Source organism: Enoplosus armatus, chromosome 14, assembly GCF_043641665.1.
Source record: "Enoplosus armatus isolate fEnoArm2 chromosome 14, fEnoArm2.hap1, whole genome shotgun sequence".
Taxonomy (NCBI): Eukaryota; Metazoa; Chordata; class Actinopteri; order Centrarchiformes; family Enoplosidae; genus Enoplosus; species Enoplosus armatus.
The window spans coordinates 2,117,149-2,136,573 of record NC_092193.1 but is presented as its reverse complement, the minus strand read 5'-3'; the positions used below and the strand labels follow the sequence as shown (position 1 = coordinate 2,136,573).

At 41.6% G+C, this 19,425-nt stretch overlaps 1 protein-coding gene across 1 annotated transcript in view; it reads right to left on the bottom strand.

The window, feature by feature from the left end:
- myo10 (myosin X) overlaps positions 1–19,425 on the bottom strand; it is a 110,013-nt gene that overhangs the window by 33,896 nt on the left and 56,692 nt on the right. The window contains exons 4-13 of the mRNA XM_070918307.1: positions 17,378–17,565; positions 4,791–4,925; positions 4,579–4,703; positions 4,065–4,078; positions 3,690–3,774; positions 3,334–3,437; positions 2,601–2,730; positions 1,518–1,636; positions 1,140–1,286; positions 610–710 (exon numbers count right to left, since the gene is read on the bottom strand). Of these exons, the coding sequence (XP_070774408.1) occupies positions 610–710; positions 1,140–1,286; positions 1,518–1,636; positions 2,601–2,730; positions 3,334–3,437; positions 3,690–3,774; positions 4,065–4,078; positions 4,579–4,703; positions 4,791–4,925; positions 17,378–17,565 (1,148 nt within the window). The remainder of the gene's footprint in view (positions 1–609; positions 711–1,139; positions 1,287–1,517; positions 1,637–2,600; positions 2,731–3,333; positions 3,438–3,689; positions 3,775–4,064; positions 4,079–4,578; positions 4,704–4,790; positions 4,926–17,377; positions 17,566–19,425) is intronic.

Genomic DNA, 19,425 nt, shown 5'->3' with positions numbered 1-19,425 from the left:
AACAGCTGTTGAAATATTGAGAAACATCAGGTTTTGTAGATATGTGAAATCATAATACTTGGCAGGCTACAATCTGCAGGGCTCTGATTTTCCATGCTAGCTTCAGTGTTAAAGAGTGAGACAGAGGGCTCAGCAGCCGCCTAACGCCATGTTACATACATCTTATTTCAATCTCACCGCTCACAGAGATTCTTTTTATTCCAGACAAAACACACCTTCACCGTTATAAATCACGACAAGCTTGGTGAAACCAATAGCTAGCATGAATGTGACCTTTAATATGGATTAACATTATTACTGCTATGTTACGATGGTGTGGTTACCATACCTTAAATCATATAACTGATTATATGGATTTCATTGTAAATACCAAATAATAGAAACTTAGCAAGGCATGTTTGAGCTATGCCAATTACTTTGTTGGGTAATGTTGAACTAATAAGCCTATAAAGCATAAAATGAAGGTGTCACAACGTTTGCCTGCCCGGCCTGAAAACCTTTTAAAATAAACTTTACTGTTGTTCTCTGCAGAAGATTAGCTGACAGCTAATGGCATAAAAACATTAAAGGCTTGTTGTAAAACAACATTTTGGCTAAACCTCCACCTACTTGTTGTATTCAAGTTGCTCCAGGGAGAAAATGTGCTTGTTAAAATATTCCTGAAGCTTCTCATTTGCATAGTTGATGTTGAACTGCTCAAAGCGGTTGACCTGTGGGGAACAAAATTAGGCAGATATTAGACACAGAACACAAAGACGGAGAGTTAATGAACTGAAGAACAAGGAATCCCTGAGGTGTATTTACTGATTTCTTGATTAACAATTAAAATCTGATTAAAATACTTGGGTAAGGGGAAATAAAAGGTCATAATGTTGAGTTTAATTGAGTGTGCTTGTGGGAGGGATCTGAATTTAATTTAATTCAGTTACATTTAATGAACTTTATTTATCCCTGAGACAATATAATACTCCGGGTTCATATCAGATACACAAAAAAGAGCTAGAAAGCACTGGGATCCCTGAGTTTTATTCATTTATTATTTGCTTTGGTTTTAGTTTATATATTGTTTGGTTGGTAAGTGTGTGTCTGACAGTGCTAATAGTGCTTCATGACGAATCTTTCCTCTGGTTCAAACACACCTCGAAGTTCTCAAATCCAAAGATGTCCAGGATGCTGATGGATTTGAAGTCTTCTTTGCCCTTGATGCGGTTGTTGAGCTTGCGGATGATCCAGTTGAAACACTGAGAATAAAGTGCCATGGCCATGGAGTCTCTGGAGTCCACCGCCTGCAGAGGAGCAGCGAGTCTCTTAACATTTTATTATGAAAAGTACTCAGCTCGATTTGTTTTACACTCATCATATCATACTACTACATTTCAGCGTGTTTAGGTGCTGCTTATGATTCATCATGTTTGTTTTAACACTAAAACATGAACGAGTAAAGGATTTACTGCTATCAGGAGTGACAGGAATCATTGCAGGTGATTATACAGGTGTGGTGACTGGAGTTTACCGACCTGTTCCACAGTGAGCGGTGTGGAGATCTCCTCGCCCCTGAGGATCATGGACCGATGGGTCAGGACCTCGGCCAGCTGATCTGAGTTCAGCCCCAGGAGGTCAGACGTCCGGCTGAGAGCTGCTGTTGTAAAGAACACACAAACCTCATCATCAGAGATTTCAGAGACGTTTGGGCTGAGAATATCATTCTAAAACTCAGCCAACATTATCAAAAGATGTCTGCCTGTAATATCCTGCTTTCCATTCGAATCTAATTTATTTAATTAAGCAAGAATGTTCCACTGGTCACATGTGTTTTTTCTCCCAGCATCCTCCTACTTCTCATTCATCCATCTCAGTCCAGTCAAACCGCAGGAGGCAAACTCATGTCACCACGATGGCCTTTTCAATAATCAATAACTGCTGTCGCCACCTTTTCGAGCGCGACCTTTAACACATTTGCATTTGTTTAGTCCGGTGATCAAGTGACCTTGGGGGCCAAACGGACCGTTTACACAAAGGCTAGACCTCAAGTCGAGTCGAACATCCAGAGAGAATGTTAATGACGGCTGAAATCCCTGCTCTTCTTCACTGAACTGAGGATGTTTTACTTTGAAGGATTCGTCTTCAGACACACTGCAGACTGTGTGAAACATGTTACCAAACCTTTCAGTAGTACACAGCATATAGAAAAAAGCCCAGATAGGTTCTCACTGTTCGTGAGGAGAGAGGGAAGAAAGAAATGACAGAAGGAAGACAACGTTCACTGGCAGTAGGAAACTCATACTTACAAAGTTCAATACTTCAATACTTTGCAAGAGTGCACGAGTTACATTTTTAATTGCCAAACTTTTTTTATTTTTTACATTTTTGCTTTAAAAGGAAAGAAAGGAAAGAAAAATAAAATATATCACATACATAGTTAAATCAATGAAAATGGCGTTTGGAGGAATAACTAATGCTGTTGTTCTTCCCGTGAGGACAGTCGCAAGACAAGACAACGAAAGGGAAATTGGAAAATACTGAAAGTGACGGTGAAAGAGATTGACGTCAAAAAAGGTGTAAAGCAGAGGGAGGCGTGGAGAGAGGAGAAACTCTCTGACCTGATTTAGAGGAGACTTGTGCTCCTCCGGCCGTCATGAACTCGATGTTCCCTGCGTGGAGGATCCCGGCCAGGAGGCGCAGGATCTCCCCAATGTTCTCCTCTGTGAACTGCATCGTTCGCATGGAATTCTGGGAACCACGAACACACAAAGAAGAAGTTGAAGAAAACAGTTCGCAGCTTCGTGTTCTCGCTGCAGGCGGGCGGCCTCTGATGGACTCGAGATGAATTCCTCACAAGCAGATTTCGTTTATTTTGGGTCTAGACGGAAAACATCTCTGAAGGCTGCTGTTAGTTACAATCCGTCTTCAGCAGCTGATTAGTCTTTGGGGGTATTTGGGAGGTTTGGACTGACTTGAAGTTACGTGTGTGGTGGTTTGGGTTTGGCAGCAGTGGTTTCACTTTTCAGTCTCATCAGGATCAAATGTTCAGAGAGTTTCTTACTCTGATTTATGGTTGTGAAGAAATGAATGAAGGAGTCCCATACAGAAATATAATATATGTAAATAAATGGCAAAATATGTACATTCAAATGCAGGTGAATATATAAAAAGCCTTTTTAAACTTGACTACATCAAATTTGGAATACAATACATAACATACTAAATACAAATTCACATACTTATCCTACATATTCACATACGTAACCCCTATTAATATGTCTGGTGTTATAATATGTACGTGTGAATGTACTGGAACAGTTTTAGTGATAAAGCCAGTTGTGTCTGCGTTACCAGAACATCCTGAAAAGTGCCGTTGTCGTTGATCGTCTTGTCAGGGAGGCAGCTGGACTGTCTCAGGTAATGGTAGCTGTCAGCGTTGGTCAACCCGAACGCCTCTGCAACCACACAGACAGGCACACAGTGATTTTACTGTTACCTTTTCTGCTTATATGCTTGCCACTATTCACATCACCGTTGTTTTATCTTTAAGTTGTCATTCTCTCCTGTGTGCACCATGAAACAGCTGTTACAACGTGTTTATTAATTAATATTACTGTGTCCACATTGTGTTTTTTGTGGACCTTGTGATTTGTAATATTATTATTCTGTATATTGCATGAAGTTTAGTTCCGTGTGATGCGACTTACCTCTCTGCTGGCTGTTGGTTCCTGCTAACAGGGCGTAGAAGATGTGGTAGTTTCTCTCCCCAGGGTTCTGCCGGACCACTCGGTTCTGTAGGGAAAGAGTACTCGTCTTTATATCAACACTCACAGTCTTAAGGTGGCACTCCACATAAAATATATCTTTTGAGCATTAAACACTAACTCTGCCAGTTTATATATATATATATATATATATATATATATATATATATATATATATACACAGAGACGTGAAGGTACCACCACTGAGAGCTGCTCTGTGAAGGAGGAGCCGTTGAAGGCTGCAGGAGGTTTGATAGATTTTGATTTGAGCGTCACTTTAAATGCAATTACAGATTTGTTAAGAGGACGAAGACTCACCTTTTCTAAGAGGTCTGTGGTCAGAAAAGTGTCAGTCAAGGCACATAACAGTTGGACTCTACCGTGGCTACCAACATGATTCTGTTAATGTTCGACCAACAGCCAACGTAGCCACAGCTAGTTAGCTTACACCTGACTTTCCAAGCTGAACACCAGGGTTACATATGTAGTAATATCCAGTTACAAACAGATTGGAAATGGATTGGGCTTTTTATGACTGATACCATCAAAAAAGAAAAAAATCATCGTGCGACCAAATACAGTTTACTTCTCACTGTCACAGTTTGTTTGCTGATGATTATATATCAGTCGCCTGTGATCCTCATCTTCCTCATAAAGGATTCACAATCCTCATAGAAAGTGAAGGCAGCGGCTCCTTCTTGTATCTTTACCCTTGAAGGCAGCTTTGCCAACCCCTTCAAGTCCTTCCTTCCTGTGTATTAAGCCTGCGTAGGAAGTATGCAGTTGAAAGGAAGTGGCGGCCACTTAACACTGAGGGGCTTTTAAAGGATACAGTCAACGATTCGGCCTCCCTGGATGTTGCCCTTCTGGCTGAAATGCAGCTGGACAAACTTCCCAAAGCGGCTGGAGTTGTTGTTGTAGACGGTCTTGGCGTTTCCAAAGGCCTCCATGATGGGACTGTGGAGAGAAGAAGGAGCAGGATCATTAACCATCATATAGTTCACCATAAATAACATTAATAACATAAACAACATTAATAATGACCTGCTCTCCAGCAGCGCCTCCTCCACATGTGACGTCCTGTCTCTGGACGACACCTCCAGGGAGTGCTGGCTCATGGCCGACAGGAACTTCAGGATCAGCTTGGTGCTTTCTGTTTTCCCAGCGCCGCTCTCTCCGCTGAGGGGCAATAAAACACAGCAGTGGTGAGGCCACTAATCCTCTGAGGTGCCCATGAGCAAGACACTGGTCTCCTTGTAGAGAGGGGCAAGACAAGAAAGATATTTTCCCAAAAGGGATAATGGATAAACAATACAATATAATTATTATTATTTATCTTCTTCTTGTGATTGAAAATAATGATTTTGCTTGTATTCTTCTTCTTATTACTGATTTAATAGTAGTTTCTGTAATAGTAGCAGATGTTGTAGCAGTAGCCATAACAGTAGTGGTAGTATTGAGAGTAGTAACAGCAGTAACAGTACTTTTAGCAGTACTAGCAGTACTACCAGTGGGAATATGACCCAAGTGAACATGATTACTTCATGTTTCAAATGATTTAGAAAGTAGATCAGTGCAATAAATAAAGTTATATATGCCTATTTTCATTTCCACAGTGACATAAACGACCAGTCCAACATTCAGGCACAGTCCCACCTTGTGTCATCTGTAAATGGGAAATATTCTGGGTAAATACTCCTAAACTCAACCACCAGATGGCGCACTGGACACTGCTAATTGGCTCTGTACTGACCGTCGTCACTGACAACTACCTTTGTAGAATTATGAATGAAAGACTGATTTCTTTATAGAATATTACTCCTGAAGTGGAGAAGAACCATCATGACTGGTATATGTGTGTATATACAGTAACACCATGATGCATGATCTCACTGACAGTGATGACTATGATTCTGTATTCTATGATACTGGTATCACTGGTGTCACTCTCGTCCCACTGCAGACTTACACACCGGGAGAACGGGAACATTTACTATCTGAGTGTCTCAGACTGACATGGATTCTGGGTCTGCAACAACTTTGTTTAGTTTATTTGTTGGCACATTGTGAACTTTCTTGCCATCTTAATTGTTTTCTGTTTTCTGTCTACAAGCCAAATGGTTACGAGAACATGTTTGGAGTCATTTAAAATGTATACGCTCAATTAAACAAATAAACTCTACATTGTATCCGCAAACCTCAATATTAAAGGAGCTCAAAATGAAAAGACCCTAAAACCTAATGAACCCAATGCAACATGGCATCAGAGTCAATGAATGACAAAAGAGTTGAGCTTTGATGACGTTACTACATTTAAGTTAAGTAAAGTTGTCACGGTGTGGCTGAAAACCAAATTATATTTCAAAATGACTTGTATGCCGGTAATTGTCAACAATTTCTGAGTCATTTTAGAGTAAATAGTGTCCCATCACAAGTTCCCAGCGTCCAAACAGCTTGTTTTGTCCATCAAATGCACAACGATGTAAAACAAAGAAAAGCAGCAAAGCATCCCATTTGGGAAGCTGGAAACCAGAGAACGCTTGGCATCTTTTGGCATTTTGCTCTTTAAATGACTTGAATTAATTAATAGAAAATAAATTAACCTCATTAGGTTGTTTATTTGTATGCAGAGTAAACCAGAGGCAAAGAAATGAATGTTTCATCTTGAACAACATTGTGTTTGTGAGTTTTAACAATTGTCAAGAGCCTGAGGGCCATTAAATGCAACACAATAAGCAAGATAGAAAAGAAATCTATAAGTCAACCACCATAACTGCTGTTACATCATATTTTCCCACTGCAGAAACAAACACTACAGCCACTACTGTTGAGCACAGCGTGATGCTCGAGGAAACACCTCACAAACCTCTCCTGACATTAAACTTGAACCTGGCAACCCACAGCGAGGTTCAGGCCAGTCACGTTAATTATTAACCTGGAAACACATTACAGACACTGAGAGCAACTCAAGAGCATTAGATTAGTCCCCAAAAGACACATTAATCAACACAAACAGGAGGCTTCACAGCAGAGGTGTCCTTCACAATAAGACACACACACCGAGACCTTTAGAAGATAGACATAAACAATAACTACAACAGCTCTGTCGACTTTCTTTGCACGAATAAAGGTGTAAAAAACCAGTGAGCTGTTTTTAAAGGAGCACGTTACCAGATAATGTGACTCTGACAAGAAGAAAAACAGACCAGGCCAGTGCTTCGTGCCTGCTAGTTGATTTTCTTGTGAACCGAATGTAAGTTAGCATGTTTTCTATATAAAGTATTCCTGGTTCTGGTTCTGATTCTGCTTTAGTTAATGTTCAAATGATGTGGAGTTTGAGTGCAGGCATGTGTATCTTAAATGTTAGCTTTTTTCAATTGAGTGTTGCTTTTCACATCTGTAAACATTTTATGACAGTAGGTGCGATTCATTTTAGGAATAAAACTATTCATTTGGATAATGGCTGGGTGGCTCCCCATGGGGCAGATCACAGTGAGGGTTTTCACAGCTGAAGTGCTGTAAACTGAAAGGTTAGAAATGTCTGGAGAATATTGAGGCTGCTTTTCCTGCTGAACTGAAAATGATGTGTTTTTTCGCTTGAATTGTTCGCAATAAAGAGGCATCGAAGTACAATAAAGAGAGCAACAAGGCAGTGATCAGCAGCTAGCCAGCTAAAACTCAAACTGTCTGATTGACAGGTGATGTCTGAGAGGTGCACAGCAAAAACATCGTGAGTGCTTTGCAAACAGGATTTTCCTCATGTAAATCTATGTATAATGATGGCGGGACATTCGATAAATTGAATGTAGTTTGGATTTAGAGCTGAAACGCATACATGTTACATGAGCTGAGGGAATCCTCTGGAAAAGAGGCAGTGGGTAGCATATGGACGGACTACATAACAACACATCCTCCTCCTGGGGAGTTATGGTGGTTCAGAGGCCTGAGGTACATACCATACAGTCACGACACTGTGAAAAACATCCACGCTCTTTCCCCTATCTCTCCTGACTCTCTCCACTGGAAACTGATCTAGTGACAGATTTCAGCTTTTTACATCCTAGAGCAGAAAGCAGAAGTTCATTCTAAACCAAACTTCCCTAATAAAAATATTAATTCTGGAGGCAGATAACATTTCTATCTTAACGGAGATTTGAATATCCACTTTTAGATTTTTACAGCTTTTAAGTCAGAAGTATGAAAGTAGGCAAAATTAACCCTCTGCATGCCGTCTATTCATCAGTAACATCAGTTCATTTATGTCTTTAAATAAATGTTTTAACTGAATTATTAATGTTTTCAATGATTTATGGGCATACACAGACTTTCAATGAAGAAGGCACAAAAATAATGGGATAAAGTCACTTGTAAAACATGTAAAAAGTCTATGTTATAGTTTTATTTATTGCATTCATATGTATTTATACATATGAATGCAATAGTAAAACAATATAGAACTGTTCTACAATAATATTCTGAGTGATTATGACTAAAGATTTGTATATTTCTATAGAACATGGGTCATTTTTCTGCAGCTTTATAATTTGTTAAATTGATCAAATGAGAAGAATTATAGCTGAGTTTGTGCTGAAAAAAGGGACACTGAGTGGGGTGGGGACAGTTTAAATGGTGCTAAACAAAAACAAAATGAATGCATAGACAGTCTGCAAAAATGAACCAAAATCAACCCGGAGTTCCCGCTGGGACAAAGGGGTTAACCTAAATCTTGTAAAGCCTTGCCAGGTTGAAAACTGAGTTCTGTGTAATTGGTGTTGAAAACCTTATGTAAACTGCATCTGAGAGGAAAACACATTTACCCTCATCATTTGTCTTTTGGGCAGCACTGCTTGCTTTAGCTGTGTTTTATAAATATGGCTGAACTTGAATGTCATGCATCCGCCGTGTAGCGTGATGGGTCACGTCCCTCGAGTCAGTGCCACATTCCTGACGGACGGAAAACAGGACTGGAGATAATGTAAACTCTCAGGGTGTCTGGCTATAGCTTGAGACGTGACCACTTTGCACATGTGGACAGATGTTATGACAGGACGGGCTGCAGTTTAGACAGTCCACATGTCCGAGACGACAGTGAGCAGCCATTACTGGTTCAGGTCATTAGCTGCTTTGAAAGCTGCATTTTTAAACATCAGCATGTCGTCGTCATTATAATTGTGACACCTTGGAATAATAAGCGTTAACAAACTAAAATATGGAGGAAAAGATTGGTAGCTTTTATCTCACACCAGTGGATCGGTTAGTGCTTTTGTTTCTCCAACTTGAGACCACATTTCTGTTGCTTTCTTTCTTCCTCCTCAATGAACAAGATAAACATCTTGGAAGTGATTTTTCCACTGGCCCCATGCTTTCAATCCTTTCACTTCAACAAAACATCTGGAAGCTTTGGGTGAGTTTGTCCTGAAAGAACTGCCCTCTTTGTCTGTTTTGTGCCATAAAGAAATCCAGCAATTATGTCTGTCAGCTTGTTTTGATGTGTTTCCACCCCCTAGTGGCCAAAACACGATTCTTGCAGCTTTAAAGTTTGTGTCTTGGAGCGTTTGTAGTAATACTTCATCCTAACTTTTGTAAAACCAACAAAAAAATGTTTTCACTCATTTCTTCTTTTTATTTGTGTGACATGTTTATGTCCTTTGTGTTGTATCCTTACTTTGTCAGTCACTTAAACACTTATGTCATATGTCACCGATATCTCAGGGATGTGTTGTGATCTGATGTGTTTCTCTGACCCCCTCCTGCTCCGAAATTACTCAGTGCAGCTTTAACGTACTCATGTTTTAGTTAAGGAAATAGCAGGAAAACACCTCCTCGTAGCTGACTATCTCTGCTTTCAGCACTTTTTAAGTGAGTTAGAGAGTTAAGACTCGAGTCTTCCAGTTTTGGGGGCCTTCATTACAGCTGCAGAGAAACAGAACTGTAAATTCAAACACAACTACAGATCCCACCGGTGGCTCTGTCCAACTGAGGGTCAGACCTTCTTAAAGGGATTGGATCTTACTTTAAAGGGCTTGGTGTGTGTAACTCATTTAAATAGCTTAGACTATAGTGACGGCCAAATCTGAAAGGGCCTTCTAAAAGTAACTCACTTAAAAGACCTCTGGCTGCATGCCAACTCATCCAAACCAGGACACACACACATACAACTAAACAGCACCCTGCCTTTGTACTAATCCCTGGCTCTCCACATGCTGTTGCCACCCAAGGTAAAAACCCCCCACAGACAGGAAGGAGGGAGTCTTCAGCGGAGCGACTGAGCGTGTTGGACAAACTGCCCTCACAGCTCTGGACCTCACCCAGGCCTTTTGTACCGAGGAGCAGAGCTGCAGACTCTGTTAGAGAGTGAAAGAGCTTCTGAGCGGGGAGGAGAAACTGAGACGAGAAGTGAAACGCAAAGAAAGAGTTAAAACAAATCCATCTACACACGTCATTTAATCTGGTATAGAGTCTTCTTAAGAACTGGAATTAATTAAGTAAATGATCTCACCAAACTACCTGATTGTTTAAAGAAAATGTAAAGAAGATTAAGATTAAATAACTTGTTAAGATGGACGTCTAAAGGCTACTCTGCAGGGGCTGAGCTTCACTGCCAGAAATATTCAAACTCAACAAGTCAATTAGACACTCTCAAAATTAAAATCTGAACTTTCCAGCCACGCTAACAGAGATGTGGGTGTTTTGGTGAAAACATTCACGTGAGGTGATGCCCTGATTTTTTGTACACTATAAACACACACCCATTGTTTCCTGCACAACACCTGTGGCGTCTTGATAGAGGTAGACAGGCTACCTGTCTCTCAACGGATTCAACTCAAGGGCCTTCTCTTCACTCACAAAGCCCTCCATAACTAGACCCCCTCCTGGCTCAACGACCTTCTCCACCACCACACACCTTCCCGCAGTCCCCGTTCATCTGAGACCAACCTCCTGTGCAGGACCAAGCTCTGGACCTGGGGTGTCAGGGCCTTCTCCTCTGGTCTTCTCCCCCTGGAGCTCTCTCCCCAAACACATGCGTGACTGCACTAATCTTGCTATGTTCGAGAAGTGACTTATTTAATGCAAAACAGATCATCTCTAATTGCTGCGAGGTAAAAAACAAAAGGTTTAAATAACTGCTCGTCTCATGTTACACCTCAAACAAACATGGCTAGATATGTTTCCTTCCCATGGTGCTCTCTGCCTTTGCTGTGGTGCATTCCTTCCTTTGGTCACAGTTTAGTTAAGTTATTAATCTGACTCACAGTGCGGATAACAGAGAAATCCCAAGAGAAACCCTCTCAGGTATGTTTTTGCAGGACTTCGCTGCAGGGCTTTTGTGACCTCAGATGCCTGAGTAATTAAGAAGGCTGGAGAGTCTTGAGTTTGACCTCACACCCACCTCTGGGGTCCGCAGGTCAGGGACAAGCTGCCGGGTCGGGGGCTGTTGGCTGTGCAGAGCTTTGTAATTCAATCAAATCTGGGCTGCTTGGGAAACAACGGCGGCCAGTCAAAACAATATAAAATAAATCTATGTAAAAGTCTTTCAAAGGTGTGAGATAACCCCCCCCTATTTTATAATGCAGTTTGACACGAGTAGCAGCATCTCAAAACAAGTCAGTACGTGATTTTTATAATGTTTATTAGAAAGTAGAATATCAAACCTCAAAACGCTTCTGGTACAAAACTGCCAAGTACTGAAAGCTGGCAAGGACTGTCTGGTCAGATACGCAGTCTTTTAAATTTCCTGATCTGAATCAAAACATTGAGTTTGATCCAGCATGCATGTAACCAGGTGTGGGCATACATGACAAAAGTATGTGGACACTGGAACCGTCCTCCAGATGTTGAAGCTGCTGCAGGGATTCGCTCCCATTCAGACACCAGAGCATCAGTGAGGTCCAGCTCTGATGTTGGGTGATCAGGGGTCGTTGGTTGTTGGACGGGGTCGAGGTTCAGGGCTCTGTGCAGGCCAGCCAAGTTCTTCCACAGCAAACTGGGAAAACCATTTCTTTATGGAGCTGCTTTGTGCAGGGGGGGCTATCGTCATGTTAGGAAAGGGACAAACACAAAGTTGGAAGCACACTATTGTCTAAAACAGAGATTCCCCCCTTTTGTTTAAAAACATTTAAAGTTCATTTAATTGTGGGAAAATTCGTGATCGAGGTTAATATTCGATTAAGTGTGCAGCCCTACTTCATACGGTCAGAAACTAATACTTTGAGACTCACAACACGCTGTGATCTCTTCATTACCCACCGTGGTTACTGGTGAAGCTGAAGGCGAGATATGTCTCGTCATATTGTCTCGTCTTTGTCTCGGTAGTTGTGACGTTGGATTCGTCGTTAGCTTTACGTTTACCCGGCAGTCCTTTCACAAACTTGTCCATGCTTTGCTAGCAGTACAGAAGAATAATGCATCATTTATATTTAGCCTTGCCACGCGGCCCCCACTTTGGGAACCACTGGAACCAAGAGGCCCAAATCAGTAAAAAGAGACCCAGACTGAATGCAGGGTGTTGGGTCATAGAAACGTGCAAACTAGGAGTCTGAATCTCCTGTTTATTGCTTTATTATCTAGAAGAAAACCTGCCATGGTGGCATTTACTGTGTGCAACAAAGGCTTGGAGGTTTTCCAAGAGTTTCTTCGTTGGCGGTTCAGAACGAGTTCTTGCTGAAATCTGCAGCAAACACACAACGGGGGGGTGGGGTGGGGGGGGGGGGTTCCATTAAAATCATGTGGCTCGACACAGGCAGGTATCCGCATCAGTGAAAACGCAAAGTGTGGCATTCATGGGCAATAATGAGCAGATGCCTTGTGTTAGAGCTGGTTTCTTCCTCCTCCTCCTCTTCTTTTACACCAGCTCCTGTTTCATTCGCCTCCCTCTGCCTGGATCTGATTACCCACAATCCCTAAATCCGACGAGAAAGCTTCCTGCCTCGCCTGAAAGTGCCAGCTTGCAATTTATAGCTCTTCTTCGTCTCACACACACACACACACACGATCCCTTTTTCTGGATGGGTGGGGGTGCTGCCATGTCACATGTTTTATGAGGGTCCGCTCTGAGACGGCTTTGGTGTTTTTTGGGGGACCAACAGGAGAAATGTGTGTGTGTCAGAGATCGTTGTGAAGCAGACCACGTTCTGTGGCAGCTGGAGTGTTCAAGTGATCCTCCACCCAAAATCTAGCTTTAGGTATCAAACACACAAACTTAACGAGCATGAAACCTGGCTGTAAAAAGTTTCTGGTTTGTTTCAAGCGTTGGTTTGCGCATGTGAACTTATACACAAGTCCAGTTACAGTAGATCAAAACACATTCGACCCCTTTTAATATAAATATATAAAGAAAGATAATATGTGAAGAATTCAGAGTGTCCACACTTGATGACACAACATCCATTTGCCGATGAAGACTGTGAGATGTAAAGCTGCATTAGTCACTTAATCTATTAGTGGATCGACTGAAAATTAAATTTGTTTTTGTAATTTTCACCCAAACATTCCTCGTTTCCAGCTTCTCACACGTGCAGATTTGATGCTTTTATTGGTAATTTATAATAAAGTGAATCTCTTTGGGTTTTAGACTGTTAGTCGAGTAAAACAAGCTACTTGAATACATCATCTTTCACCATTATCCGACATTTTATAGACAAAAAGGATTAATCGATCAATCCAGAAAAGAACAGGCAGATTAATCGATACTGAAAACAATTATTAGTTGCATCTCTAGTCAGATGTGGTTGAAAGCTTAGAAAAAAGCTAGTGAGTTGAGCTTATTTTGTCCCAAATCATATAAAATGAAATAATAATACATAAATCCAGGGTTTTCAGGGTTTTGCAAGGACAAACAGTAATTTAGCTTTTTTTGTACTTTCTTGGAGGAACATAACCAGCTGCTCGTTTGGTTTTCTCTCCTTTTTTCTCTTCACTTTCCACAATCAAAAGGTTTTTCTGAGCTAATATTGTTGCAAGAGGACTCTGTTTACTGTAACTGTAGTTAACAAGTTCGTCTTGCAGCAAACAACAGAACACGTTTGGCTGCACAAAGGCATAAAATCCTGGTAAAAATGTTTAAAGGGACCTGCTTCTTTTTAAAAAGTCTGCATAATTTGAAGTGAAAATCAGTAAAAACCAAAATGATGAGTCTGTAGTAAGCAATATTAAACGGGATGGGTGGGGTAAGATAATCCATAAAGTGATATTTGTTTGTAAAATGATTCTATCTACTTTAATAGTCCATGTTGCCTCCCAGCAGTGCACTATGAACCCTTAAAAGCCCCCATCCTGATGTTCACTCAGCAGTCAGCCCACACAGCCAGGCAGCAGCCCTCAGGAAAAACACTTGGCAGTAAGAAAAACCTGCCTGTCGCTGCTCCGCCCTGCAATTATTCACAGCCTCACACATCCATCACCCACAGCAGCAGAGCAGAGGGAGCTCCAGCACTTCGCTTCTGCTTGAACGCTACGTATCAAAGCAGAGAGGGTAAGAGATCATCAGTGAGACGCAGACGTTCACTCCCTCCCAGAGCCAACACAAAATCTGACTTTTTAAAGTTTTAAGCTACTAGGAAACTTAGAAAAATAACCAGCATATTCTCTCCGGTTTTGTTATGTGGCTGTCACATGATAACAGGTGGTTATATAAAGAATGTGAAACACTTTTTTAAAAGCCAGTTGTTTCAGGTGTGCAGCCAAACCTTCTACGAATGTTAATTCACATGTTCTGTCTCTTTAAAGAACAGAACTGGACTCAGAAACTGGAGAGACCGGAGTCTGAGACCGGAGTCTGAGACCGGATCACCCTCTAGCCCAAGTATCAAAAAAAACAAATGTCAAAATAACCCTTTGATGGATCAGAGATGGTCTGCACAGTGTTTACGTGTTTCTGCTGCTTCATATTCACTCTGCTGCAGCTGGGAGTTTAGTGCCTTGCTCGAGGGCAACAATTAACAGCTGATTAACAACTCAGAGGTGGGAAGACTGCAACAAAAAGCAAAAACAAGGCTTAAAAGAGTCACTCTCACTGACTTGGGTTCAATAGAAGTCAAAGAAAGTCAAATATCAGATTTGTTATGGTTCGTTATTCATTAAAAACAATATTTCTATTTTACACAGTTTTACGAAATTCAGGCATAAATTGATTAATTAGTTCATTTAAATGTTGTGTGGGTCTGCTCCACCTGTTGCTGACGAAATGTTCAACCTCTAAATATTCTCAAAGATGCAAATAATCAGATTTAGAAGAGGACAATCAGCCCTAACAGTGTGCGTCAACAGACAGTAAACCATCAGGTTGTGTTTTAGCTGAGAACACAGTTAAAGGTCACGGCTGCGGTCTGTGGTTTGTCCTCTCTGGCCTGCATGGCTTCATGTGCTGCTGCTGTCATGGAAAAACTAAGCATCCAAATTGGTGTTTATCTTTTTCTTGAAGTTACAGATTCTGTGGTAAATGAAGTGTTTTCATAAACTCCAGGCCCTCAGAACTGGTTGAAAAATACACAAGAGTTAAAGAAGGAAATGCAAAATGATGTTTTTGAAAAGCAAGAAGAGGCAGCTGAAGCCTTGAGGGAAATGTGCATGTTGCAGCAGGAAAAGCAGCAGGAATCAGTGGGATGAGAAGAAACACAAAGCAGATCTGTAGCAGTGATACGTCTCCGTGACCAGAATGGCAGCATTGTGCAGCTCGTGGCCTTCTCCAATGACAATATGACATGTTTGTGTTTACGCCTCGCTGTGCGCGCCGTCGTGCATATTCCTCCCACTGACCAACATCCTGCCAGACAAAAGGGTTTCTGTGCCCTGAGCAGAAGGACGAAGGCAACTCGTGAGGTGAGACTGCACTCGCAGAGCTGCTGGTTTTTCAGTCTGTTGGTGTATTCAGGTCACATCTTGCCTGTAAAGTGACGAAGCTTGAATGCAAACAAGAAACCGGGTTCATGGCAGAGATCACCGTTGGTCACCGTTAAAGGTCCTTATCATATTTCTGAAGTCTCATTAAACATCTACAATCACCTGCGGGAGAAACCAGGGTTCAGCTACTCAAGTTGATCAGTCGATGCTTACGGCAACAAAGATGGAAGTAAATTCTCATATTTTATGTTATTTAGTCATTAACAGTGAAAGTAAAGCCACTGTTCACTTTCTGCTTTCTTCACAAACTCAAACCAGCTTATGTTTAAAAGGGGACATGTGTGTCTCATTACCCACAATGCCAGTGAAACAGGGCTGTAAAATAATGCCAGCTAATTGTCAGAAAACTGCAAGACCTGTGACCCCCCCCCCCCCCACACACACACACACCTCTCAAGCTGGGTGTTGTGATCTTACTCTGCTTTAGATCTTTTACAAATTCTCCACGTTCGCTGAAATCATTTGAACCCTTGAACGTCAGTGAACTCCACACAGCACCGTCATGTTTACCATCCTGGCTGACCTGTGATCCTTTGCACCACCAGCGACAAGACATCTACTGTTGGTGAGTTCAGTTTTTTTGGGGGGGGGGGGACAAAAGGTGATTAAAAGACACATTTTAATGGATTAAGTTTCTTGTAGAAGGAGAAGTAACTTTATCTTAAACCCTAATGTCGTTTGGCTAACGAGGCATCTGAAGCTGCAGAGATGGGACACTCCAGTCTGACAATCTCACTTTGTGATTCAGGCTGATGAGTCACAGAACAATTTCCAGTCCAGGGCAGCTTTGTGTTATTAACCTTGTAGCAATGCGATAATACGTCCTAATGTTGGAAACACTAGTGCACTGATCTGGGATCATTACTGACCAGGTATTGGCCACACGTGACTGATTCACATTAAATAATAAGTCTTGAAAGTGAGTTCTTTATCTATATTGACTTTGTTCTTACATAATTCTCTTTACTCTGTGACTATTCTGCGTCCTCATGTCCCCACAGGAATGAAAAAAACATGAACACGTATTCAGGATACCTCGATGACCACAAACACAACATTTCCCACAGATTCAAAACGCTGTGATGTGTCCTGCATCCGCTCTCCGCTAAATATTATCATTTCTTAAATGTAAAAATAACTCTTGTTTTTTGAAGTCAGGGGAAGAGAACATCTCCGTCTGTCTGACAAAACAATGGCGGGACGGAGGATGTAAAAGTCGTCCAGCTAAAATCAAAGAGGAAGGATGTGAGGAAGAAAGTGGCGGACAGAGGATGGAGATAGTAACAGAGAGTGTGTGTTGTGGCATGTAGTGCTCAGATCCTCAGAGCTGCAGCCAAACTGCCCGGGGAACTTGAAACTTGATCAAAGTGTTTGGCACACAGAGAGGAGAGCGATTCGACGAGCTTGAGACCACAACATTTTATTCAAACAGCCAATTAGAGGGCTCGATATAACCTCTGACAAGAAAGGTACAGATATCCTGACTGGGTGTTTGCTGTTGGTAACACCATCAAGTCAGCAAAAGTTGAGAAACTATCAAGAGAATGTTTTTTTTTTTTAGATTTCGGTGTCAGTTTGTTTTGGAGTTTTTCTGCCCCCTAGTGGAGAAAAATCTATTGCTGCAGCTTTAAAGTTAGCTTGAGTTTTATTAAGCTTCAGCCTGGCTTCTGTAAAATCAATGAAAAAGATTCTAGCGATTCAAAGACAACCAAAACACAGTCAAGTTCACCTACCTGATCAAGACACACTGGTTCTGCAGCCTCTTCCACAGCGAGCGGTAGCACTCGTTGGCGATGGCGAAGATGTGCGGGGAGATTTCACCGAGGTGGTGTCGGCTGTACAGCTCCACGGCCGGCCGGTCGTACAGGCCGGCGAGCGGCTGGTAAGGGTTCACCGCCGCCAGGATGGAGCCGATGTACGTCTGACGATCAGGAGAGACGATGCAATGTGTTAGAAATATAAAGAAATATCAGCGGGTATACAGTATGACAGAGCAGCGACAACCTCAACACATGAAACCATGAGAAGGAAATACATTTTCATCAATGCAATGCAACCAGTGCACCATGTTCATGTTAGCAAATGCACTGCTATACAGACTAGTAAGAAAAGTAAAAGTAAACAGAGGTTCTCCACATTATAATGTGATATAAAAGTAGTGTGGAGTGGAAGACAGGGTTTGGTAATATGACATTAAACTCCCTGATATACTAGAGAGAAGTGCTGTACTGTTCCTATCCCTTTAAAATGAGCAGGACTCATTTATCACCATCACAATATTGATAGAAAATACGTGGTGTCAGATAAATCAAGGACAGAAGAAGATGTGAAGATAATGGAGGTTAGAGATTTGTCCTGTCTTTTATTCATTAAGAACATCCAGGGTCAAATTCATATATAACTTTATGTCAACAACCTTTCTGAAACCAACATGTACAGCAAGTAAGCAAACTAACAAGTAAATGAAGTGTCGCATTTCAGACACAGGTGACAATTGTTCTGAGGGTACAATTTACAGACTACATTTAAATAAATTACTGCTTGAAGAAGGTGAATCAGGTTCATAAAATACGCAGGACTGTGCTGTGTAGGAAGGTGGTAAAACAGACTGAATGAGATGCTTTTGTAAAATGGACTGAAAGTCAGTATTTGGCAGCGACAACAGTTGCAGAACATCAGTTTCTGAAAACCTCTCTGAAGTGTAATAACTGATCAGAGCAAAACATCTCTGCTGCCTGTCATGGCTCAGGTGGAAGCACAGACGACAAACGCACAGTGTAATAAAACCCCATTAAGCTCCATGGAAGGTGGACGACAGCAAACGTAACAAGCAGCCGAACACGTGACCTCAGTCATACACCAAATCTCCTTCAACACAACATTCAACACATTTAACCTTTTGTTTTTCTTTTCACCACCCTCCCACAAGCTGCAGATTTTCCAAACCAGCTTCATATTTCAAAGTTCAAAGCAAAACCAACCAAACTGCTGAAATAGAAGCTTGTGAAGCCAGAGTACGTCTTGGCAGCAGCTTCAGTGCTGCGGTGGTGACTAATGGATAAATAGGCAGGCTTGGAAAAAGGCAGCACATCAGCATGTATCTGTGAGAAAACAACTGGATATTTCTACCACTGGCCTCGGTTTGAAAAGTCGTAAAAGGTTACGGCAGAATCGGGTCGAGCAGAAAAACAAGGCGATTCTGTCAGAAATGCTCATCGCCATCGTCAGAAATGAAGGTTTGAGCAGTTGCAAAGGTTAGAGAAGCATCGCAGCAGTGATGCTGTCGAAACCTGTAAATTCCTAGAGGTGTAGTAAACAGGCTGAGAGGAGGTTTACGTTTCTCAGACCAAGAAAACAGATCTTTCTTAAAATGGTTGTTCTTTTGAAATAAAAAAACATAGGATCCACAGTCAGGATCCCGGTCTCCTCTGAAGGGCAACACTTTGGAGCTTATTATTATCAAAAAGTCTGATTTAGAAAAGGTCAGAAAACTAGAGTCTTCATGTTCATCGTCATAACTTTAAACACAAAGGTGACGCTTCTTGATCACAGCTTTCTGAAGATGAGAACATTTCTGTCAACATGTCTTAGCAAATTGGACCAAAAGTGAGAATCTCATTACAGCAGCACACAGTGTTCCCACAACTACACATTAGGACGTGAGTGGCTGCTGCCGGGAGGAGGAGATGAAATGCATTAAGAGACAGGACAGTTTGGTTTGCAGAGCATCACACGACTCTCTTGTCATCTCCACTGGGCCTCTCTGAACAACACAAGACGA